Here is a 25,427-nt window from a genome sequence, read left to right on the forward strand (position 1 = left end):
CAATGTCTAAGTGGACCCGCGCAGGTCAAACCCACGTCGTTCAAGGGTCAATTGTATTTATTTTTAAAAAGTTCCATTTACTAAGCTTGAAAGTGGATGAAGCACATTCAGCTGGGGAAGAGGAGAAAGTTCTGGAAACGGATGGTGGTGAGGTACAATGTGAAAGACTTAATGCCACTGAAATGTACACTTAAAAATAGTTAAGATGGCAAAATGATGATAGGGAGATTTTGCCGCAACAAAAAAAGCTGATTAAACACAAATTTTCAGGACCAACTGTTTTCACAATTCCCACAATCTATGAACTTTAGAACCCAAAGTCTCTTAAGGATTCTATTAAGTCACAAGTCTTTACAGGCTTCAGATACTTGCAAAGCATCCACAGATCCTAACACTAAGAGCAAAATGGGGTTTGCTTACTCGGGACGCAATACATCATTTGTGGGGCCTACTACAAAGTGAACACGTGGGGTCCTTGTTCCAAATGCAGGAAAAATGTGCCATTAAGGGTACTAACATATAACATGCTTTCCTTCTTCTGCAATCTCTCTCTCCAGCTGTCTTGGAGCTTTTATCTGCTATTGCATGCCCTTCTCCCTTGGGCAGTGGCCTGAGGAAGGGATGCCCATGGGTGAGGACTGACCCTCACACGGACCTGGGTCACCACCCCTCAACTCGTCATGCATATGCTTTACCAGCTGCACAGTCCTGACCAGTGTGCCATGCCCCAGCTGGGGACAAGTTGAGCCAGGCACCTCCCTGTCCCACGGGTCCTCTACAGCAACCCACAGCTGTCAGGCAATCCCAAGGGGTCACATCCTCTGTACCAGGACTCTGGGTATCTGGACCAGGATAGGCAAGAGGCTTGTCCAAATGCCCTGGGGCACTGCCAGCCCCGGGTGGAAACAGAAGCCACCATGTCCCACCCTGCACTTGTCCCTGACCACCACCCTGCCCATGACCATGCCCTTGTATTGGTGATGGGCAGCAATGATCACTGAGTTGGGGCACGGAGGGGAAGGCTAGGTGGGTGGGCCTGGGGCTTCCAGGGGGTGGGGAGCTGAAACCTAAGAACAGCAACTTCTGACACAGACTCACATCTGACACGTAGCAAAAAACCTCCAGGCAACTCAGAGCAGAGAAGTAGGTCCTCTCCCGGGGAAGCTGCCAGGGAGTGGATGTGTGCATGTCAGGAGCTCAGAAGGAAGAAGCCAGGCAGGCAGGCACATGGAGGAAGGGAGACACCCCCCATCCCCCCAGACAGCCTAGCCCCGAAGCCCTTGAATTAAATGCCCGAAGTGACAGAAAAGTCACTGGGTTGAGATAAGAGAAACTATAAGCATCTCTATAAAGCTGTTTGCCAACAGGCAGCCTGGGGCCGCGGAGAAAGAAAAGTAAATTGAATTATTGAAACCAAAAGCAAGAAAAGTAAATTGAATTATTGAAACCAAAAGCGGTGTAAAGGCACACTTCTGAATTTTATGGATACGGTGACTCTGAAATTTAAATAAGTGACATCAGCAATGCTCCTTAATCAACCTGGGCTAAACAAGGGGACAAAGAAAACAAAGAATAAGAATGAGAGCAAAAAAATAAGAGGGCAAATGGCTAGGAAGAACAGCTGAACTGCCAGGGGTGGAGAACGCTTCCAAATGCTGAGCTCCTGCTACTGTGGGGTTGTACCAGGAAGGGTGTCCCAGGAAGGCACATCCCCTGCAGGCTTCTGGGGTGCCGGCCCTGGCCACAGCCTCGCTTCCTGTCCACACCTGGAAAGCACAGCTGATGCCCATGTGGGGCTCACATGAGGGTCAGGAGGAGAAGACTTAACCTGTAGTGTATCCGAGCCCACAAAACTCATAATGCACTTCAACATCTAGTGCAAATAGCTCTGCAACAGGAAACCCCATAAAATGAGCACATTCTCTGCTCTTCTGCATGAAAACGGTGCCTGGGAGACATCTGTGCTATCTCTTTGCGGGGAATTAGAATACACATAAACTTGTTTATAGAAGCCTTTTCCTCTTTGAGTAAAATGTTCAAAACGAAAGCTAGGTACAAAGAAGGAAGGCTGTGTTTTTAGAGAGCCTCCTTGGCTTCACCACCGGAATCTGCCCCCACTTCTCGGAAGCTTTATATTCTTGCCTTTCTGATGGCAGGGCTGAGCTCCAGGCAAAGCAGCTCCTGAGCGGTTCGCTTCCCTCCGCGGCCCCCAAAGCATCCGCCGCCTGGCTGGGCTTCTCATGACAGGGAAACCCAGGCTGGCTCATTCAAAGTGAGGTCTTATGGTTTTTCTTTATTTTGAATTTTTAAAATTGTGAGAAAAGGAACAGAACATCAGATTTACCGTAGTAACCATTTTTAAGGGTACGGTTCAGTGGCATGAAATACATCTGCACTGGCATGAAGCCGTCCGTCACCACCATCCATCTCCGGAACTTTTTCATCTCCCCCAACTGAAACTCTGTACCCATTAAACGCTAATTTCCCCCTTCCCCCTCCCCCCACTCGGGTCCCCTGGAAGGGCCCCTGTGATTGAATGTTGTAATACCCAGCGAAGCCCAGGGAGTCTTAGGGTTTTCCTGGCTTTGAGACAGTTCGCCCAGAGTCAGTGACCCAGGTTCCCGCCGTTGGGCATAATGAAAGCAAGACCCCTGCAGGTGATAAACTTACCCACACAGGTTTGGCAGGTGTGATGGCATTCCCCACATTTGATTAGCTCAGAATCAAAGTAGGTGCCCGGTTCACAGTCTGGAATGCAGCTGCCCCGTGCAAGGCTGTTGAAAAGAAAAGAAAAGAAAAAAAAAAAAAAAAAAGCTGGTTTTCATACCCCTTCCAAAATTCCAATGAAATTACGATCTGCTCTCAATCGCCTTTCATGAGAGGAAAGGAAAGTTGCTAAAGCACAGCTCTTTGTGTCGCTTGAGTTCCAAGCTAACGAAAGCAGGGAAAGAGTGGTCCTAAGCCAGCTCGAGGCCCAGCAGGAAGGGATGCCCTGGACCCAGAAGCCCCAGGCTCCATCCCGAAATCCCCGGGGCCGAGTCCTCAGGCTCTCTCTTGGTCTGCGCTGGCTTCTCTTCACCGACATGAACCAAACTGGAAGCCAAACCCCAAGAGGAGAAAGTGAGCTTGTGTGGGTCACCCCTGGTGGCAGGCTGGCTCAGTCTGACCAATCCCAGCCCTCCACGAAGTGTGAGCACTGATGACGTGTGAATGGGGGTGGCGGTGGCCAGACAGGTCCAAAAAGCCCGATCCATGCCTGACTCTACCCTCAATGTTTTGAAACCTTCGGTGGTGCCTCACAACGAACTGGAAATCAGATCCGCTCCTGGGACCTGACAGGGCCCGCCTGACGCCCTTCCTTCCTTCCCGGCTCACCCCGTGGATGCCTACTTCACCTTGCTCACGATGCAGCAGAACCTACAAGTGTGTGGACTCTGGAATCCTCTCTGGAGCCGGACTGCCCATTCCGGGATCCTGCCTTGGCCACTTCCTAGCTGTGCCACCCCGACCCCGGGTAAGCCAGCATGGGCTGTCCCCTCGCCTGTCTCCTCTCCTGTGCACTGGGACAAGCATGGCTCCCGCATCGGAAGGCTTGTTTTGAGGACTAAATGAGCAAAGACTCGTGAAACCCTGCAATGGTCATCTGGCATACGGTAGTGTGTCTGCTACGAGGATTTCTTCAGTTCGCAGGATTACACTGCGTTTGAAGCACACGTCGTAAACTGTCTGCCACCAGGTGCAGGGGACAAGTGCTCTGGCGTGTTTGCGAGATCCAGAGAATCCTGTGTTTCGTGGGGAGGTGTCAGGGGGTCTGGAAGCCTCTCTGCATCCATGGCGGGTGCGGGCTCGGGGCTCCAGGGCCACCAAGACTGGCAGTTAAATCCAGTCTTTAGTAACTGATGTCTCCCCTCGAACTCTTGCTGCATTTATCCCCCTAAAGAGATGGATGGCTGCGAGTCAGCAGCTTGGCCGCTCTCCCGCTTTAACGTGACAGTGATGATGTGAAGCCATAGCTTAAAAGGATATTGGGCAATAAAAGGAAGCTTTCTGTGGATTATGGCTGACGATGTTTTCCGAGTTTGCATGCCTCTCTGAATGCTTGTTGTGCCTGGAACTGCTGCTTCCATCTGGGTGGCTCCTCCTTGGTGGGCATTTTCTGTACGTGACCCTATTCCTGACCTGAGCAGCTGACCTCCTCTCTCCCACAGGACAGGACCCAGAAACCAGCTCCCTGGGACTCCCCCAGTGCTCCCAAGGCAGGAAACAAGTTCCAGTGAGTTGGACCCACAGAGCCTTTCCCCTGCCTCCTCCCAACCGCTGACACCTGCCTGGGGTTTGGGAGGCCCAGGTGGGAGGTGCCTGTTCGGGGCCCCCAGCTGTGGCCCCCAGCTCAATGCCACCTTTCCCCTTTGGAGACCTCCTTCCTTGACCACTTCATCCTTCCACTGTTAATCCTGCCTTGTCCAGCCAACAGGTTTACAGGACCACGGGCGTGATGTGTGACTCTGGGGGTCCTGCTTCCCTTGCCTCTCTCCAGACTCCCAGGAGCTTGGGCCAGGGACCTGCTTCTCTTCTGATCTTCCTCTCCCTGATCTGGAAGAGTAAGGGCAGGCTAAGGGGGACCTCATGAAGGCAGTGTCGTCGCACTTCCTGGGCAAACAGTTTCTCTCCCCAGTGAGTAAAATGGGAGTAATATTATCAATATCCCAGGGGCACCTGGGTGGCTGAGTTGGTTAAGCGTCTGCCTTCGGCTCAGGTCCTGATCTCAGGGTCTTGGGATCGAGGCCCACGTCACACCTGCTTCTCCCTCTGCCCCTCCCCCTACTCATGCACTCTCTCTCTCAAATAAATAAAATCTTAAAAAAAAATAGTATCTATGTCCTAGGTTGCTGTGAAGATTTAAATGAGGCACTATTTACAAGCATCTGGAAGAAGGGCTTGTAAAATTGTTCTCATCAGTACCTACTGCAAAAACATTCAGCTCTACTGGTGAATTTCAGTCCTGGCAGCATCCTCATCATCTGGGAGCCTGTTAGAAATGTAGAGCAGTGGGCTCTGCTCCAAGCCGGCTAGACCAGAATCTGCATTTGAACAGGAGCCCTGGTAATTCCATGCGCTTACTGCAGGGGGGAAGCATCGCTCTCAAGGACCCTTCCCTTTCTTCCTTAACATGCAGACCCTGGTTCTAGTCCGCGGACTATGGGAGTGTTCATAGCATAGTTCTGAATACAATGTTTTCTAAGCTCTAAGACAGTAACTTGGAGGAACATGTAATGTTATGTTTATTTGGTTGCATTCAATGCAGTTTGGTTATGTTCAATGGGCTAAACAAACATTTCAAAATATTCCAATAAAAATCATTAACCCAGTAAAATGTTTTTAAAGCAGATGTGTGCCGAGCTTGGGGGGAGAGGGAAAACCAGGTATCTAAAAAGCATCCCCAGGGAGCAAACTCCCAGAGCGGGGAAGGAGATACCAGAGCTGGGGAAAAAGAGAAGGCAGAGACTAGAGAAGGAGGGTGGGCTTCGCAATGCCTCCTGCAATGGGAGGGGCACGGGAGTGGATGCTGTTACTGGTGCCTGAAAGCGGAGCTCGTTAGAATCCTCACCTTCCCAGCAGCCACTCTGCTTTATATGGTAGGGCTGATTTTTGCTTTCACTAGTTCCCCAAGTACTGCATAAAAGGTAGAGATTTTACCTTTCCCCTACCTTTCTATTTTATTTTATTTTAAAGATTTTTACTTATTTATTTGGAGAGAGAGAGAGAGAGAGAGGGAACACAAGCAGGGGGAGTGGGAGAGGGAGAAGCAGGCTTCCCGCCGAGCAGGAAGCCCAACGCAGGGCTCAATCCCAGGACCCTGGGATCGTGACCTGAGCTGAAGGCAGACAGACGCTCAACAACTGAGCCACCCAGGGGCCCCCTAACTTTCTGTTTTAAACATCAATCTCCAAGTGGAACTCTGGTTTCTAGACTCAGAATCTTTACCTTGAAGGGCTTTGGGCCTCTGCTTTTAACTTTTAGGAAAAAGTTGCCAAAACTGGGTAAACCAATGACAGAAACAAACAACAAAAAAGCACAAACACTCTGCCGTTCTTCAGGTCTGAAGGGAGGGTTTTACCTGAATCCTTCTTTACAAACAGTACATTTTTCTGGTTCATCAATGCACTTTTTACAGCTTGGGTGGCATTTAAGGCAATTTTTCTGACCTGGAGAAAAAGATGAGAAGAGAAGGAGAAGAACAGATGTGACTCAATCCTGGGCAAAGAAGACTCTGGCATTTCATGACTGCAGAACCTGGAAAAGCTGTTGCTGCTATTGATGCATAACATACTGCTATTGGTCTTTTTATATAAATAAATAAATATATATATATACACATACATATACATATATATATAAATAATTTGAATTTTTGGAAACTTTAGCTGTGCTGTCAACTTTGGAAAAAGTATCCCAGTTGTACTGTGTTGGGTTGGCATTGTGCAGAAATTAACAGCCATATTGGTCTAGAAATGTTAAACATAATTTTTTCCATTTGTACAGGGGTAACGCACTGTATTAAATATGTAAGGTCTTATCTACATGGGTTTGATTACAGAAACTAATAAAGTATTCTCTAAATAATGAAAAAAAAAAGAAGACGACTCTGGCATTTCAAAGCGGTGTTGACAGAACAGCTCGTCACTGGTGTCAGCCTCCAGGAGGGATGACAGACTGATCAAATAGCCAGAGGGCACGTCCAGACCGCAGGCCCATGTGTGGGGTCACAGATCTCTCGACTCTCCTTTCGGGAGTAAATGAAAGCCCTTACACAACCTCGAGGCTTTGGAGCGGGGACCTTTTCCAGAGGAGACATGCTCTGCTTCTGTTTGTTTCAACCAGGACTGAAACCAGTTCCTGGCTGACTGAGCAGAGATTAATCAGGTGTAAGTCTTTATATATATATATATATATATAGTGATAGGGTTGGAACCTGCAAAGGCCTCAGAGCTGCCCACTGGTGCCTTCATAGGGGACCTTACTGAAGACTTGGTAGTTACAAAGGCTGAGACATAAATCTAGGATGCCCATCACACCTCCTGGGGAAATGCTGGGTCACAACCTCGTGAGCATTTGCCTGTTCTTATCCGGTCTTTCCTTCTGGCGCCTCATCATCACCACCTTGCGTCTGGGCCTGGAAGCTCAGGGCTGTTTGCTACACCCCGTGCCTCCTCCTCAGGGCCCCATACGTGGCTTTACACACAGGCAGCAGCTGTTCAGCGAGGATGCTGCGTCAATGAGGGTCGCTGATTCTTGCTTTGGGAGCAGGGTGGGGATGAAGGAACCTCCACCCGGAAAACAGGCCTGGCTGGTAGCCCAGGGCAGGTGTTTGCAAAGGCAGTGAAATGCATCTTGCGAGATAATTGGTTTTTCCTCTAAAGAGATTCTGGTTCTACGGTGGCTTTATATGTCTTTAAAGATTTCCTGGCTCCTTCTTCACAGGAAGAACTGTAATGCCATCACAGGCTGGATCAATGATCCCTCCTGCCTAGCAAGGGCCTCTGTGGGAAGGCTTTGACCTACACAAATTGCCAACGTCAAAACGGTAGCTTCTTTGAACCTGAGAACCGTCCCCCATCTATTTAACCCAGGCCCTGTCTTTTGCCTCTTCTGGGGCGAGGTGCGTTGGTGAAACCCTGGCTTGGGGTCCTGAGTCCCAGAGCCACCCCATCCACCCACCTTCCTGGGCCTGGTGGAACAGCAGGACCCCTGGTTTTGCGGCTCTGAGTTCAAGTCCCACCCGTGCCATTACTAGCTGTGGGCCTTGTGCCGTCTCTCAGCTTCGTTTTCTCATCTGCAAGACCAGGAAAGCATCACCCACCTCTTAGGGGTGTGGTCACTACCTGTAAAATGTGCCACAAAGACTAACCCATCTTTGCTGAGCCCAATTAACACTGGCCCGGAGGCTCCTCTTTGTCTTTAAAGGACTGAAAACCTTCTGCCCATACTTGAATCCCGATTTCAGCTCTGCAGCTCTTCCTAGGAAGGGCTTTCTCCCAATGTTGACTACCAGGTCCATAAGCTGGTGCCAGATTCCCTGGGGAAATTCTCCCAGGAGAAGGGACCCCAGCCCAGAGAGGGGGGCTGACTCATCATTCCTATGCACACAGACATGCACTTACTTTCGTCAGCATAAAATCCAGCAGGACAGAATGTCACACAGGTGTTCATCTCCTGATGGTGATAGAACCCGCGGCGGCAGGACAGGCACTGGGTTGGGCTCCTGCCCGAGCAGGTCTCACACCCCTTGTAGCACCGACGACAGCGTCTTGCTGCTGTGTCCCCAAAGTAGCCCAGGGGGCACACGCTCACGCACTTCCTGTGGGATCAGGAGCCACAGAGAACCTTTCCAACCCCGGCCGCCGCCACCCTGGAAGCCTACTGCACTGCTGGGTTCTGCTAAGGCAGGGCACCTAGCTGGAGAGGAAATTCTAGCTGTCCCTCCACCCCCTAAGTCAGCAAAACTCGGAGGGAAACAAAGGCCCCGGGGTGAAGGTTAAACCATGTATGCCCATGGACTTGGTGAGCACAGCTGAGAGGTTCCTGAGGGAGAGGGTCCAGAGGGTCCGGGATTGGATAAGAACCTCGGAACGCTTGCCTTTCAAAGTCTCGCCAGAGGGGGCGCTCAATGGCACCTGGATGATGGTATTTGACTTGGAATTTTTTTAGCTCTGCGGCAACCTCACCGCTTGGTGCCCTTGGGGAGGTAGTCTCGTGGGCAGTGAGTAAAGGCAGCAAGCACGCTGACTCTGCCTTTGCACGGCTCAGGGTGAGTGTGGCTGTGTCTGCGAGCTCGGGGACCCCACGAGGGTCACGCCCGTAGCCCTGCGTGGCTGCATGGCTGACTGGACATTCGGGGGTGGGAGCTCCCCAGGCCTGGCCCGTGGGGCTTTTAGAACAGCACTGGCCTCTAAAATGACATTTGTCTCTAGTTCCCAAGCAGTCAGCGTTGGCCTACTCAGTCTGACCCATTTCTGTTTAACAAAATGGCTAGAAGACAGTTTAGGAACACAGACAGCACCTCCGATTTCTCTGTCATGGGCGTGAATTACTTGTGTGATGAGCACAAGAAGTTACTAAAACTTATACAATTCCAAAGTAGTTAATCTCAGTAGAATTTCCTTTTGGGGTGGGTATGACATGACTTCATAAGTAGGGCACCAGGCTGCGGGGGTGCTAAGGACACAGCCAGAAACAGGTCACCTTGGTGGCACTCTGAGGGGCTCCAGGACACGCGATCGGAAGCCCCAGCCCATTACCTGCTGGTCTTCACGCTCCCCAAGCTGAAGTGGACACAGTTCAAGCACTGGTCTGCTTTGGGGCCATCACAGCCCTTGTCACCACACTCCGGATGGCACAGACCTTAAAGAAACAAGCATTTCCTTTCACCCATAGAGATGCTTTGTCAACCCAATTCAGTCCCCTAAGAGCCTGAGTCAGGGCATCACAGCCTAGGAGGGGCCGGAGAAGCTTCCCGAGAGAGTGGTGGTGGGGCTGCCGGGGCTGGACGGAGCGTCCGCCCCCACGGCAATTTGGCTACGGCTGAGAGCTGAGCCTGGCCCCGGGCTCCAGTGTCAGAGGGTCTGATGACTCAGATGGCAACCCGAGGAAGAGGGAAAGAGCCCAAGGTAGGTGGGGACCCAGATGCACGAGATGAGCAGCGTGCGATGGCAGGAGAGAGGCCGGGAACACCCTTCCTCAGGGCATTGCCCTGCATCGGGGGGTCATGATCCCGGGACTGGCCATCGCTCCTGATTCCCAGCATGAAGGACAAAGCAACGCAGTATGGGGTGTCAAAGGCATGAGGGAAGCTGCTGCCAGGCAGTGATGGTCTGACAGGAATTAAGCAGAAAAGGTGGAGAAGAGGATTCTCTACGTGCAGTGGGGGGAAACGGGATGGATTTGCAAGCTCAGCACCACAGGGTGCGGCTGTCCCTCAGTGGGGACGGGATGGGCCCTTTTCTGCAAACCTTTGTGGCTTCCCTCCCTCTCAGCCTCTGCTGTGGGCCACCCCATCCTCCCCCAAGTCCCCCGCAATCCCCACATTCTGACTCTGGGGCCTGCGGTGGAGAGAAATGTGGGGAGCTCAGTGGCCTCCAGCAAGCCTCATTCTTGCGGGGCTGCCCTGCGGGAGGGTGCCACACGGATGAGCCCATCAGGAAATGTCTGGTGCCCTCAGGCCCGGGTGCGGCAGGTCCACAGGTGTCCCGTTCACCTGGCCTCAAGAACGTGACCACAGCGTGCCGAAGAAGAACAAGTACTGTGGTGGGACACTCCGCCTGCCTTATCCCTGACCCTGTTTCTCCCGCTCTGGGCAATGGCTCCAGAAAACCTCCCCATGTTGGGCGGGGAGGGGGGGGTAGCCCAGCGGGGTATTATGAAGGCTTTTGAGTCTTTAGAAGAAAAAAGCCTTCTGTAAGGTTCGAGTTGTTGGAAGGGGTGGGGAGCGAGTTCAGAAGCCAAGAAGAGGTGATTTGCTGGCCACCAGCATTTCATGGGGATGTAGGCAGAGACAAAAGTCCCCATTCTCTGCTGCCCACAATGGGTCTTTGCTGAGGTGCACAAAGCCCTCTTCATTCGTCCTTAAAGGGCCTGCAGACCTTCCTAGTGTTAGACCCGGTTTATTTTGCTTCCCTCCCCGAAGGTTTACTGTTGTTGATATTTCCAGAGTTTTCATTGTGGGTCCCACTGTGAACCCCTTTCAAGGCTGCGTTCGTCCCTGCGAGCATGCTGGGCTGGGCTGGGCTGGGCTGGGGAGGGCTCTGGAGTCCGTGCCTCCAGTCTGAGTTCTAGCACTGGGCCTGACGGGCCCAAAGCTTATCACTGAGCCTCCCCTCACCCCCACCCCCTTCCCCAGCTCCAGACTGTTGGGCTGTTTTGCAGTCAGTTCTCATTTGATTTGATTCCTGTCTGCCTTATTCCGACCATCTATGGGGGACAGCCTCAGAAAGCCTTGCTGCCTGCCACATTGTTTTTAGTGACCCACTGCACTGAAGACACAGAGAAGTTGGACTACTGGGCTCTGACCTTCCCACCCAGCCCCTCCTGCAGTGGCCCCGAGGATACATCACCTTAAGGACCACTGCCTTCCGTAGTGATCTCTCCCCCAGAAATCCAAGAGAAGCAGCAGGTCTGTGTTGTTTGATAAAGTAAACAATTTCTTCAGTCTTAAGGAAATTTTGGGGGGGACAGGGAGGAGAGAGGACAATTTCCCCACTCTTTCCTGGCATGGGAGACAGGAGCTGCAGGAGGCGGGATCTGGACTAGGGTGTTTATTGCTATATTCCCAGCACCTAGAAAGGCGTTTGGCATAGGGCAGGTACCCAATAAACATTTGCTGAGTGGCTCACGGGTGAGAGAATGGATGAAAGAAGAGTGGGTGGCAATTGGGAAACATCCACAAACAGAATGTTCTACGATGTCCCAAGAGAGGGATAGCCTTGGGAAAGGTCTGGTTCATACTGTGTGGACTGGACTTCACCCTCTTGCTCCCTCCCAGGGCCTCTCTGTGGTAGAGAGGTTAGTTAATAACCCGAAGGGAGCCCCGTGCAAGGATGGGGTCCACCCAACAGTGAAGGCAGCAAAACCCAACCAGGCGTCTAGCTAGCCGGCCATGTGCAGCCCCCAGTGAACAGCTTGGTAAGACACTGCTCAAGGCAGGACGCTTGGATGCATATCGATAAGCACCCTCTAGTATGGCTGTCGACTTGAGTTGTCTCAAAAAGCCCAGTATCAAGATTCACCTCTCAAGGAAGTGTTCTTGGATTCAGTCTACTTGGCTGGCTGTCTTAATCCCACTCACTCCATCACTCCTATGATCGCACGTGTTTTTTTTCCAGAATGCTGTAGCGCATTCCCTGGGTGAGCATGTATTCCCAAAGCTCCAGATACAAGGGGAGTGTGATTCATGCACTGACTAGCCGCAGACTCCCATCTACGGGGTGTTAGAATGACACAGGCTCATTTGGAATCTCTACCTTAAATCTTTTGTGAAGAAAATCCAGGAGTCAAAAAGCCCCACAAACAAATGTTAGAAAGCAACCTGGGAGTTCCAGGAGGCCTCCGCCATCAGGTGGTGCTTAGACCAGTATCTGGAGGAACAGGAGGACCTGCTCATCTCCATCTTTCCCCTGCCATTCATGTTGTCCGGGAAAAGCATGCTAGAACCTCACTGGCAAACCACTGGACATGAGGCGGAATGCAGGGACAGAGGTGGCTGACCGCAGACAGGAGTGTGGACGAGACTAACAGACCCCTTTCACTGCAGGTCTGGTCTTCCCTCCTGACAGCCTGGGACCCGGGCCTCGGCTCTGCCAGGTGGGCGCTGATGGGCCCTAAGTCTGTCACCCGACACAGTCCTGCACTGGACATGGCACACGTCCTGCGTATCAACTCCCCTGTGTCCACTGAGCTGCCCTGGAACGTGTCCGGGCCAAGGCTTTGGGGGCTCCTGGCTCCCCTCAGTCCTGACTACACTGTCCCGAGCCGTCCTTAGCCCACGCACCCTCCCTTCCTGAAGCCTGGGCTTCCCTTCATCTTCATGACCTTCAGTTCTTCCCTCGAGGCCGCTCTCCTGGAGCAGCCTGAGCACCTCCCCGGGGCCTGCCACCATCCTAGCAACCCAGCTCCACTACCTGGAATCACCTAGCACAGTCTCCGAGCACCCCCAGACGTGCTGAATCCGCCTCTGGGGTGGGGCTCTTCAACCAAGCATCTGAGGTGGGTCACTGGGGTGGCCTCACTCGCTGCCACGCCTGGTGCTCTCCAGCGGCCTCCAGCTCGTGTCCAGCAGGCAGGCCATCACCACAGGCTCTCCATCTTCAGCACCTCAGCCACTCATGTTTCCCGGGCACCTTACCCAGCCACGCGGCTACTGCCCTACCTTCCTGCCGGACCCCCCAGCCTCCCAATCTCCCAGCCCTACCCCCTCAGTTGGATTTCCACACCTTCGTTGACCTCAGGAACCACAGACTCCACCACTACCGTGGATTTCCACTTGCCATGGCCCTGGGGACATAACCTGTGGCCACCTCCTCTGTCCCCGTTCCCAGGGGCAATGCTGGCTGAGAATTTGACCGTGGTCTGTCTGCATTATGGCCGCCCTTTCCCAGGACGGTTCTCCTGCTCGCTCTGGTGAGGCCCCAGACACCTCACACGGGAGTCTGGGAGGCTGGACTCTGCCTCTGCCCCTTGCTCCTCTCCTCCCCTTTACCTCTTGTCCTCAGGAGCGCTGGCCCCCCCCATCTCTGCCCCCAGTGCAGTGCTGTCTAGCGCCCCCTGTTGCTGTCTCCTGGGACCACTGCTCCGTCAGACTCCCCTACCCCTTCGCGATGCACAGGCCCTCGGTGGGGTACCACCAGGCTGTGCTCATCATCCCCATGCACCTCTGTGTCCGTGGCCAGCTCTCCGAATTCTTGAGAACCTTCTCCCCCATGCGACCACCCCTGCAAACCCCTGCTTCAACCTGCCCTACCTCTGCTAAACCTGCAGAAAGCTAATAATCATGGGACCACTTCAAAATCACCCTCTCTTTCCCTGAGCTTCGGTACTGAGGCTATCTGTGACTGAGCTTCTGTAAGAGCTATGGACGAGCAGCCCCATCCCACAAGCCCTTGACCGCGGTATCTAACATGGATGCTCCCTCCTCCTCTCCCACGCCCCCCTCGCCCTTCTCCTTCTTCTCTCCTCCCCCCGACTTCTCGCCCACCGCCCTCCACACCACAGCACCCTCCTGACCTCACCCCTCTCCCGCTCTTTCCCTGTCTCTGGCTCTTCCTGCTGGGACAGGCCTGCCCGTCCCACTTGCCCCAAGACTGTAGGGACCTTCCCTGAGAGTCAGGAACACATCTTCTTCCCACGGAGACACCCTCTGTCCATCTAGGCTGGGCTTGGGCAAGACTAAGTCACTTGGCTTGCAGGGCAGTCTATTTGTGAGATTCCAGGATAGTGTAAGATTAGAGTCAGTAGCAGATTTTAAGAAGAAAAAAAAAAATCAGACCTTTATTAATAATTACTGAATCTTGCCACCACTTATAAATCACAGGGGGAAACAGAGCAGATTAGTCCATCCATAATTCAGTGCTCCACTTTAAAGGGAGAAGAAATTTAAAATTGAATCAACTATAATTTATGCTCGATATGTATCGGTGGAATTCTCTGTTTTGTTACTTTTCTTTTTTCAGAAGCTATTAGATAACTCAAAACATCAATATCCTTAGATATCACCCATCATTTATCAAGCAGCTGTAATATTTTGCTCAGGGAAATATGCCCAACCAGAAACACTCGGTTTCTCACAAATCACCATGGGATGGTTCAGAGGGAAAGGGACCTAACATGCAAATCACAACTGTGCCCGGCCCAGTGGCTGGAAATGTCTGAAGCCCTTCTTCCCCAGGCTGCTGTCTCCAGGAAGGGGGTTGGAGGTCTAGAGCCAGGGGCCCACTGCCGACAATGGAGAAGAGGGGTTCCCACAAGGCATCTTTATTTCCTGTGAGATGCTTAACCTGTTTGTGGTGACATTGGTATCTACTGACGTAAGGTCCTGAGACCTTCTCCTGGGCCATCATCCCAGCCTTCAAGGGAGGTCAAGACCTCCACTGCTCACTCCTTTCCTGGCTATGTTCATTCAACCCAACCCTTCCGGGTCCATTAGGACCCACATCCTTCCCACCTTCTGGCTGTAGGGACCCAAAGTGGATGGACTTGAGAGGGTCGGGAGCCTGAGACATGAGACGAGAGATTTTGAGGATAAGACAGGGCCTCAGGAGGAGGCTCATTAGCCAGGGGGCAAGTCCCAGTTCTGGTTGGGCATATAGAACCTTCTGTTTCCCAGCCTGGGAAGGTTGGAGAATACTTACTGGTTTGAAGTATACTTACTGGTCTGTAAAATATTAGGAGAGCCGTGGGTGGAAGGAGCTGTGTGAGTGCAAATTACCATCATTATTACAACCTCCAGGAAAGAAGGAAGACCCACTGTCATAATCCCCAACTTTTGCCAGGAACGGTCCCACATTTTAAGAGCCGCAGTGGAAAACCAAAACTCAGGCTGGCCTGGCCATCTCCTCTGGCTACAAGTTCATTACCTGTGTAGTCCTCTTCGTCCTCAGGAACCTCGGTCTGGGGTGGTGATAGAGCAGCCTTGGGTGGCTCCAGCATGGGGGCTGAGAGCTCCAGCATCCGAGAGCGTGACTGATGGGAGCTGAAGGTGTTGTAAGGGTGCTCGGCGGTGCCGTACAAGATGAGGCTCCATTCTTTCAATTTCCCTGAAAGGTACCCAAGCCCAGACTCACTGGACAGCCATGAAACCTCCCCCAGAAAGCTCTTGAGGTGCCTGGCCCAACGCCTCCCTCCCTCCCTCACAGAAGTGCGAGGTGCAGGGCTCCCACTGCAGGGCTCCGCACCCACCACCTCCCTTCCTAGTCACCTGAGGACCAGGGATGCACCGCGCCTGCCCGGGCCATGTTCCCTGTCCCCCGGTCTCACTGCAGCTCCCTTGACTGGCCTCCTCTCCTTCTTGGAATATCCAGAGAGCAGATCTGGGGCCTGGCCCTGAGCCTTGCCCCATCTGCTTCCAAACGGGACAGCTGGGTTACACCAAGGAGTCCTGCTATTAGGAGCCCTCACCCCGGACCACAGGAAGATTGGCCTTGGGTTCCTTCCTGTGTAGCTGGCCCAGGTGAGCAGGGAAGTGTGATGGGGTGACAGTAGTAATGCAAACCCAAATGTCCCCAGAGGCTGGGTGTAGGGAGGATGTCCTCAGAAATGGCAGTACGAATGTCACAAACGCCAGACTATGTGGGGGGAGGGGAGAGGCATGGGGAGGACAGGCTACATGGAGCATATCCAGCCATGCGCAGGGCAGGGTATGGAGAAGGGGGAAGGCAGGGACCCCACCCGACCGTCCACCTCCGTGTGGGAATGATGGCCCGTGTTGCTAGCTCTTCCCCGGGCGTAAAGAGAAGTGAGAAACCTCAACTGCAATTTGCCCGTGAAATCCGCGATGTTAAAAAAAAACGCATCAGAAGCCAAGTTAGACAGGCATGGGGGCCAGCCCAGGTGCAGGCCACAGGTCTGGCCTTCCCTGCTTTACTCTTGTGTCCCTGGGTGGTCAGAGCTGTGAGATCACGTAGAGGAGGTTACTGCTGTCCTTCTTGTGAAAATGAGGGGCCGAGGTCCGGTGTGACCAGCAGGGGACATACTGCTCATGCTCATGGACTCAGCGTGGCTCCAGCCCAACACAGTCATCCAGCTGCAAGCCACTTTGAGGAACCCTCGTGACCGGCCACCGGAACCCAAGCTGGGGACAGTGGCTTTGGCAGCTCCATCGCTGTGTCAGACAGAGACAAATCTCTGTTTTCCTCTTCATTCTCTATCACTGGGGTTCTTGGCCATCAGAATGCTTTAGGTGAGGGACATGAGTGCTCCGATTCTTCGCTATTGATGTGTGTTTTTATTGTCACTTCTGCTCTTATTACTCCCCTTCTTGGCTCTGCATGGCAGGCCATCTGTCCTTAGATATCTGTCTATACACTGTTTTTCAACATGGGCGGCTCTGCTGGTATAACTTGATCTTTTGTTTGAATTCCAGGAATATCTTACTCTCCCGAAATCTTAGAACAGGAGGCTCCTGCTTGCCCACAGACTCCAGAAGCCTATGTGCTGTAATCCATCCTGTCCAAGGTGCTACGTGGAGGCCAGAGGCAGAACTGGTCTGCACGTACCAGGCCACACTTGGGTGCTGTTCTAGTGGTGTGGGATGTTGATCCAGTTATACCATGGGGCACACAGCCACACCCTACCCAACTGAGGTCCCAGGCCCCTAAAGCCTGCAGCCCTCAAGCTATGCCAAGTCAGGCCCTGCATCCACATGGGTCTCTCCAGGCCTGGCCAGGGCTGGAGGATGCAGGTCCTTCAATTTGCAAACACATTCCTGAGCTACTTCCTAGGACACCAAGGACTTCCAAAGGGCCTGGTTCTTCTAGACGCTCCATGGCCATTCCTCTAACGCGTTCCCAACAACAGGCCACACAGCTGATGGCACCATGAGAAGTACTTGGCACGGGTGCAGGTGCAGAAAACACAGTCCCCGGTTATGAATTATCATCTGTTCTCAACCTCCAAAGACCAAATTAGAGCCAGATTTCCAAACCACACAGGAGCTGGGCACGTTAACTGCAGGGCAAGGAATTGATTAAGGGGGGAGCATGGGGACCACACGGTAGGGAGCAAGGGTCTGTAAGCTGTCATTTGAGGCCAGATCTGTTTCCACCCTATATCGTGTCTCCAAAAACACCCACCAAGGGTGTTGCCACTAAAATTAGATTCGCATTTTCAGATATATCTTTGGTAGGACAAACAAGAGAGGCCACTCTGAGCTCAGGATCAGCACGCACCCAGCAGGGGGAGGGAGAGTGGAAGGAATTCCAAGAAACCAAGACAGTAGATCCTAAAAGTTCTCATCACAAGGGAAAAAAAAAATCACATTTTTTGGGTGCCTGGGTGGCTCAGTGGGTTAAGCGACTGCCTTCGGCTCAGGTCATGATCCTGGAGTCCAGGGATCAAGTCCCGCATCGGGCTCCCTGCTCGGCAGGGAGTCTGCTTCTCCCTCGGACCCTCCCCCCTCATGCTCTCTCTCTCTCTCTATCTCATTCTCTCTCTCAAATAAATAAATAAAATCTTTTAAAAAAGTTTTAAAAAAAATCACATTTTTTTTTCCTTGTGAGTGTGCATCTATATGAGAGGATGGATATTAACCAAATGTATTGTTTCTATAAGTGTGTAACTATTTCACAATATAGGCAAATCAGGTCATTATAATAAAACAATAAATAATAAAATATTATTATAAAACAATAAACTTGTACACTGCTGGGTGTCAGTCATAGCTCAATAAAACTGAAAGGCAAAACACAAAAAGAGTTTCAAGAAACCAGCAGTAGGAACTGCCTTGGGGGGAGGCTAGGGTTCAGGAACAGAAAAGAGACTTCATTTTTACTGTATTCTCTTGGGGACTGTTTGATTTTTTTTTTTTTTAAGCTTCAGCATATATAATTTAAGAAGAAATTTAGTTTAATGAAAAAAAGTGGTTGTATAGTCAAAGAAAAAACATTTAAAAAACTGTGGTACTCAGAGCTTTTGGTTGATGTTTCTGAACAAGTAATAAATACGAATAGCTCAAAATCCAAACGTATAAAAGGGAATACGGCGGAGTCTCCCTCCAGCCCCGTCCCCTGGCCACTATCTCTCTTACCACAGGCGACCCCATTACTTGTTTCTTATGTACCCTTCCAGAGGCATCTTATTCATTTTTTTTAATATTTTATTTATTTGTCAGAGAGAGAGAAGGAGCGCACACAAGCAGGGGGGCGGCAGGCAGAGCGAGAAGCAGGCTCCCTGCTGAGCAGGGAGCCCGATGTAGGGCTCCATCCCAGGACCCTGGGATCATGACCTGAGCTGAAGGCAGTCGCTTAACTGACTGAGCCAAGCAAATATGAGCATATATTCTGCCCTGTCCCCTTTATTAACACATCTGGTAGAACCTTCCGCTCCTTGCTTTTTCCATTAACCATGCATCTTGGTGACCTTCCCATCACTGCATCAGAGAGATCCTGAGTCATTTACTTAACAGTCCCCAAATGATGGGCATTTCGGTTGTTTCCAGTTTGCAATTACAAACAGTGTTACAATCTTGGTCACATGAGGAGGGAAGGGATCCAGGGAGGTAGAAAGAGGTCCCAGTGTGTGACTAGGTCCCAGTGCTGACTCCCTCTATGCTCACCATCCCCAGCGTCTGCCCTCAATTTGGGGAGATGACACACATGGGTATAGAAAACCATGGAAGAGTAGAAGGAGAACATATCTGCGGCGGGGGTGGGGGGCGGCGAAGGGGCGAGCTATGCCCGACCAGAGACTGGGTCCACCCTCAAAGGAACTGCCCTGCAGAGGCAGGAGGATTTAAAAATGTCGGCCTGCTTTGGTCAAAGCATTTAACCAGAACGTATTATTTACTATTCAAGATACTCGGCATGCCTGCTCAAGTTTGCCCTGATAAAACCCCAACCAGTACCATTAATTCCTTAATTTCCAGGAGGCGGGGGGGGGGGGGGTCTTCAAAGACATTCAAATCCAAATTCTTTTTTTTCTTTCCATCAGATTCCTGAGACTGTAGAAGAAAGAATGACAAAATCCACCTGCTTATTAACCACTTGGGGCGGGTACTGCCAGGACTCTGCCTCCAGATGTCACCAGCAAAGCCCAGGCAACAATAATGGTGTGACAGGCGGACGGTAATCCCGGCTAATGCCAATAAATGGCTTTATCATCATTCACTATCTTCAGTGCAGCGTTTCCCCTCGAAGGGTTGAATTGGTAATGAACAAACAGGATTATTCCTATTATTCAAAGGAAGAACCAGCATTAAGGGAGACTAGGGTTGGATTTGCCAATAGGAAAGTACCAGCAGTCATGAAGCTTTTCTTTGCCCGGCATTTTGAATCAAGCATTAGGAATCCTTGAGAGGGGAATTTACAATTGGAGACAAAAGAGGGTAGAAGTGGGGGCAAGGTTTTGTTAGGCTAAGGACTCTGAGCTAATACTTTCAAATTCTTGTGTTTTCTTTGGCCATAAGAAGTTATTAACAATAAAGAATGTATTAATCCTCCCCCCACCCTGATATCGAAAACATACAGGGAGCAATTCTCTTTAGTCAAAACGTAGTAAAGAAAGAGGTCTAAAAAAAAAAAAAATCAAGAAATACTTTTCAGTCTCACCCCCCCAGTGGAAGTTTTTTCCTTGTGAGGGCCAGGGAACCTGACTTACAAAGTTTGCAAGCTTTAATGAAGAGGTCTTGGTGGAAGGAATAAAAAAGGCTCACCTCCCTGTTTATAAAAATATACAAAAACACTTTAAAGGGGGGATTTTATGGTATGTGGATTATATTTCACTATATTGCAATAAAGCTATTATATGAAATACACACAACACACACACACACACGTGTATTATACACACATGGAGAGAAACCCCAATATTTACTCAATAAATTTAACACATAATTAAAAATGCACTTTAGGTCCACATTATGGCAACAAAGATGGAGGAAAATAAAGGAATATAGGAAATGATCTGGAAAGGACGAGTGTACACATGTGTGGGGCCCCCGTGTGCACGCGCGTGTGCACACACATGCACACCTGTGCGTGCTCACCCTCAGAGCCCAATGTAAGACAGGGAGATGGGAGAACCTTCTCTATGATCTTGTAGTCATAAAAACCACTCAAGATGATATTTTCAGGACCAGGAAAAGGATCTAAGAATCCAAGCTCCAGCCTTCATTTAGGTGAAGGGTAGAAACAAATCTACATTTGGCGAAGAACAATTGGCGTCCTGTATGGCAATGCAGAAAAGAGCATTTTCCTCAATGGCACCAATAAGGTGAGATAGGAAATGCTCAAATACCACCTTTTTAACATTTTTTACTTTTTTCAAAGTCATGAATCAACAGTTTGCCAAGTCAAGTAATGCTACACAGTTTAGACCAAAGACAGAAGTCCTTTACATCACCTTTTCACACTTTGAGCTTGATTAAATTTTCACATGCTATGTCCTGGTTTCTCAATTTTAGACACCATCCAATGACAACCTACGTAGGACATGGAGAAGCCCCACTCTCACACCATCCCTCATATACTCACGTCCTCCCCCATATCGCCAACACTCTGTTAACACCATTTCTTACTGGGTATTCGATGTCTTCTCCCCCACCCCACTCCCATTTCATGTTGTGGGAGATTTCCTCAGGTCTTCTAACCTGTCTATTGACTTTCTAATTTTTGCCTCATGTTTAAAATTTTCAAGGCATTGATCTGGTTCTCCCAATGTTCAATTTTCTCAAAATGCAGAAACCTGTTCTTGTTTTATAGATGAGATATTTTCTCTTGTCTTCCCTGAGGACACCTATGAGATAATAGAATTTATATATTGGTCTCTGCTCCAGTTCTTGGCACAGAGCTCCTGAGACTCTTGTCATTTCCTAATTGAGAAGAGCAATAGGAGCTTCTCTTGTTATAATATTTGTCTTTGACCCTGTCCCTGACTCAGGACTCCTAAAATCCTTGTAAATTCCTAAGCATCCTTTGTTCTATGGAGGTGACTCTGGGTGGGCTCCTGGATGGGGGCTGGTCACCAAAAAGACCAAGCTATGATTAGAAGCTTGGAATTTTCAGCCCTGTCCCCTACTTCTCTAGAGAGGGGCTAAAAATAAAGTCAGTAACTGATCATGCCTACATGAGGAAGCCTCCTTAAAATCCCAATAGTATGTGGTTTGGGGAGCTTCTAGGTGGGCAAACACATCCACACCAGGAGCGTGACACACCCCAACTCTGCAGGGACAGAAGCTCCTGCTCTGGGGACCCTCCCAGACCTCACCCTCCCTATGTATCTCTTCATCTATTCATCTGTATCCTTTATCATTTCCTTTAATAAACTGGTTGAGTTGGGGTGCCTGGGTGGCTCAGTCCTTAAGCAGCTGCCTTCGGCTCAGGTCATGATCCCAGGGTCCTGGGATTGAGTCCTGCATTGGGCTCCCTGCTCCACGGGAAGCCTGCTTCTCCCTCTCCCACTCCCCCTGCTTGTGTTCCCTCTCTTGCTGTGTCTCTGTCAAATAAATAAAATCTTAAAAAAAAATAAAATAAACTGGTTGAGGCTAAGTAAGTGCTTCCAAGAGTTTTGTGAGCTGTCCTAGCAAATCAACTGACTCCCAAGAGGAGTTCTTTAGAACACCAATCTATGACTAGGGGGTCAAAAGCACCAGTGAAAACCTGAACTTGCTGCTGGTATCTGAAATGTATGTGAGTGTGTAGGCGTGGAGGGCAGTCTTATGGGACTGAGCCCTTAAGCTGTGGGATCTGACGCTATCTCTGGGTAGATGGTGGCAGAACTGAATTAAGTTGTAGGTCACCCGATGGGTATGACTAAGAATTTCTTGTTGTGGGGGGAGAAACCCACAAACCTGGCGACTAGAAGTGTCAGAAGTGAAATGTTCTGTATGAACAGTAAAGGATACACACAGGAGGAAAACTCAGTAGGAAATAACTGGAGTTTTCCCTATGCAGGGGAGGAATAACTAAATTTTTCTATTTTATACAACCAATTATAGTTTTTCTAAAGTTTTCTTTTGCTGCCTGACTTGCCTTTTCCTCTCCAAGTTTCTTCTCTGTTAGGGTTTATTTCTGCTTTAACACTGGATAATTTCCTCAAATGTCTGGTGGTCCTCAAGGGGGTTTTATCTTATTCAGTAGTAAGGTACTCAAAAGCTGATTGGAAGCTCTGTGTGCTGGAATATGGAAACATACTTTTTGTTTGTTCATTCATTTTATATATGGCACACTTGCGAGCTTATACAATATGAGAAAAGAAATGTTGTCATAGTATATAAGGTGGCTCAGATGTAAACAAGGCTTACATAGTAAATGTAAACACTTCTCCTCAGAACAATGGAGGTCAGAGGAAAATGTATTATCTTTACAGCGCTGAAATCTGATATATTTTTCCGGGATCATGACCTGAGCCAAAGGCCGATGATTAACTGACTAAGCCACCCAGATGCCCCTGAAATCTGAAATTTAAAAAATACTGCCAACCCAGGGAAACCTGCATTGAGCCTCTGACTCTTGATTTCTGCTCAGGTCACGGTCTCAGGGTCATGAGATTGAGCCCCAGGGTTAGGATCCGCCTGCTTGAGATTCTCTCTCCTCTTCCTCTACCCCTCCCCCGTTCTCTCTCTCTAATACATAAATACATAAAATCTTTTAAAAAATAAAAAAAAATACTGCCAACACAGAATTCCATATCCAGTGAAAATTCCATTCAAGACTGAGTGGAGTCATGGAAATATCACAAGGATTTCCCCAAACCAGAGTCAAAGTCAGTGTGTCAACAAATGAACAATTATACACTTTTAAAAACAAACAAATCAAATTGGTTGAAATAAAGACATTTTGAAGTAAATCCAACCTGAGCCAACTCATGGCCAGCAGGCCAACATGATAAGAAATGATAAAGGAGGGCCACCTGGGTGGCTCAGTCGTTAAGCGTCTGCCTTCGGCTCAGGTCATGATCCCAGGGTCCTGGGATCGAGTCCCACATCGGGCTCCCTGCTTAGCGGGAGACCTGCTTCTCCCTCTCCCACTCCCCCTGCTTGTGTTCCTGCTCTCGCTGTGTCTCTCTCTGTTAAATAAATAAATAAAATCTTTCAAAAAAAAAAAAAAAAGAAATGATAAAGGAAATTCTTCAGCCAGAAGGAAAATGATAAAAAACTGGATCTATAGAAAAGAATAATGAGCACCAGAAATGGAAATACATGGATACACAAAAAAGAGTAGCTTTTTTCCTTCTCTTTCTTTCTTTAAAAGACAAAGACTGCTTAAAGCAAAAATATCACTATAAAATGGAGTTGGTAATATATACAGAGGTAAAATATATGACATAATCATAGCATAAGGTTGGGGGGATAGAAAGACACTGTCATTAGGCTCTTACATTTGTGTGAAGTGTGACAGTAATTCTATCAAGTGAGAAGCCATGTAATAGTAATTCTAAGTAAACGGTAATGTATTAAGGATACATACTGTAATCTTTACAGTAACCACACAAATATGGCTAAAAGTTCAATAAAGGAAATAAAATATAATATTCAAAATGATTTAATTCCCCCCCCCAAAAAAAGGCAGGAAAAGAGAAACTTTTTTTTTTTAAGGGGCGGAAGGGAGAGAGAGGGAGACAGAATCTTACTGACTCTACCCACGTTCAGCAAGAGTCCGACACGGGACTTGATCTCATGACCCTGATCTGAAACCAAGGGTCAGACACTCAACCGAGACACCCAGGTGCCCCAAAGAGAAACCTTTTTAATACTGTTGAATTTTGCTTAACACTGAACTTGGAATTTTTGTAGTCATGTTCTTGAGTGAGACTGGCTGAAAATTCTCCATTTGTGCTGCTAGGATTTGGCACCAAGGATACACAGGCTTCATTCAACTACTGGGGACTGTTTCCATTTTTTCTACTGTGTGAAAGAATTTATGGAATATTGATGTTATTTCTTCCATTTGAGTGTTTAGTGGAATTTGCCAGTTCATCGATCCAGCCTTGACCTTCTTTTTAAATTATAGAAACAATTTCTGAGGATAATTTTAATGTTTTTTTTTCTTGTGTCAATTTTACCAAGTTGTATTTTTTCTTGGAATTTGCCTCTTTCACTTAAAATTTCTTTTTCTTTCTTCCTTCCTTTTTTTTTTTTTGGTCACGAAGTTGTTTATAATACCCTCTTACAGTAACTTTAATGTATACAGGATGTGTAATAATAGTAATTTTCATTCCTAAAATGATATATTCTCATTTTTTCCCCTTGATTGATCTTCCTAGAGGCTTATCAATTTTATCCGTTTCCTCAAAGAACCAATTTATGGTTTTCCTGATTCTCTCTTCCATATCTTTGCTTTCTATTTTATTAATTTCTGCTCTTAAAAACATTTCCTTCTTTCTGCTTTCTTTGCATTGATGTTGGTCTTTCTCTATCATCTTAAGTTGGATGCTTAGCACATTCATTTCCAGGCTTTCCTCCTTCCTAATACATACGGTTAGGGCCATAAAATTGATGAGAGAGAAGGCAAGCTGAAGACCAAGCACAAGCTGACACCCTGCAACCTCCCCCCATCCCCCACTCCTGGGTGGGACAGGTGTGACATTCCTCCAGGAAGCTCCCAACTATCTTAATGTTAATGCCTTGCTAGAGGGAAAAACAACCTGAATTTGACAAAAGGGCAAGGGCTCCAGATAACATGCAGAGTCTTCTTTAACATATGAAAATCCTTTTGAAACCTCCCTTTTCCTTATCTCCACCAACTCCCAAGTATATAATCAGCCACCCCTCATAACCCTGATGCCCCAGCTCTTTCTGCCCAGGGGTCCTGTCCGGGTGCCTTAATAAAACCAGCATTTTGCACCAAAGACGTCTCAAGAATTCTTTCTTGGTCGTTGGCTCTGGACCTCACCCCACCAATCCTCACCTACGTTCCAAAACCACATCAAATTTCTCTCTCTCCACTACTCCACACTGGCATCCCACTTGTTTGCATATGTGCTATTTTTATCATCATGTAGTTTTACATATTTTCTAATTTAAATTATAGCCTTTTTCCTTAGACACATGAGTTATTTAGAAGCGTTTTTCAATTTCCAAGTGTATGGGCTTTTCCTACTTATCTTTTTATTTTTAACTTAAGTGTAATGTTAGAGGACAGCGTTTATATGCTACCAATCCTTAGAAATATGCTGAAGCTTGCCAAATAGCCCACTGTGTGGCCGATTTTCATAAATATTCCGTT

The 25,427-nt window shown here is 49.0% G+C and overlaps 1 protein-coding gene across 2 annotated transcripts in view; it reads right to left on the reverse strand.

Moving 5' to 3' along the window:
• PCSK6 (proprotein convertase subtilisin/kexin type 6) overlaps positions 1-25,427 on the reverse strand; it is a 185,610-nt gene that overhangs the window by 9,787 nt on the left and 150,396 nt on the right. The window contains exons 14-19 of one of the 2 annotated variants that reach the window (XM_073882508.1): positions 15,126-15,305; positions 14,920-14,958; positions 9,300-9,402; positions 8,163-8,359; positions 6,119-6,206; positions 2,671-2,774 (exon numbers count right to left, since the gene is read on the reverse strand). In XM_073882508.1, coding sequence (XP_073738609.1) covers positions 2,671-2,774; positions 6,119-6,206; positions 8,163-8,359; positions 9,300-9,402; positions 14,920-14,958; positions 15,126-15,305 — 711 coding nt within the window. The remainder of the gene's footprint in view (positions 1-2,670; positions 2,775-6,118; positions 6,207-8,162; positions 8,360-9,299; positions 9,403-14,919; positions 14,959-15,125; positions 15,306-25,427) is intronic. The other variant, XM_073882509.1, reaches the window with a different exon arrangement.

Source organism: Callorhinus ursinus, unplaced genomic scaffold (genome assembly GCF_003265705.2).
Source record: "Callorhinus ursinus isolate GAN/ISIS: 27379988/994484 unplaced genomic scaffold, GSC_fseal_2.0 scaffold47, whole genome shotgun sequence".
Taxonomy (NCBI): domain Eukaryota; kingdom Metazoa; phylum Chordata; class Mammalia; order Carnivora; family Otariidae; genus Callorhinus; species Callorhinus ursinus.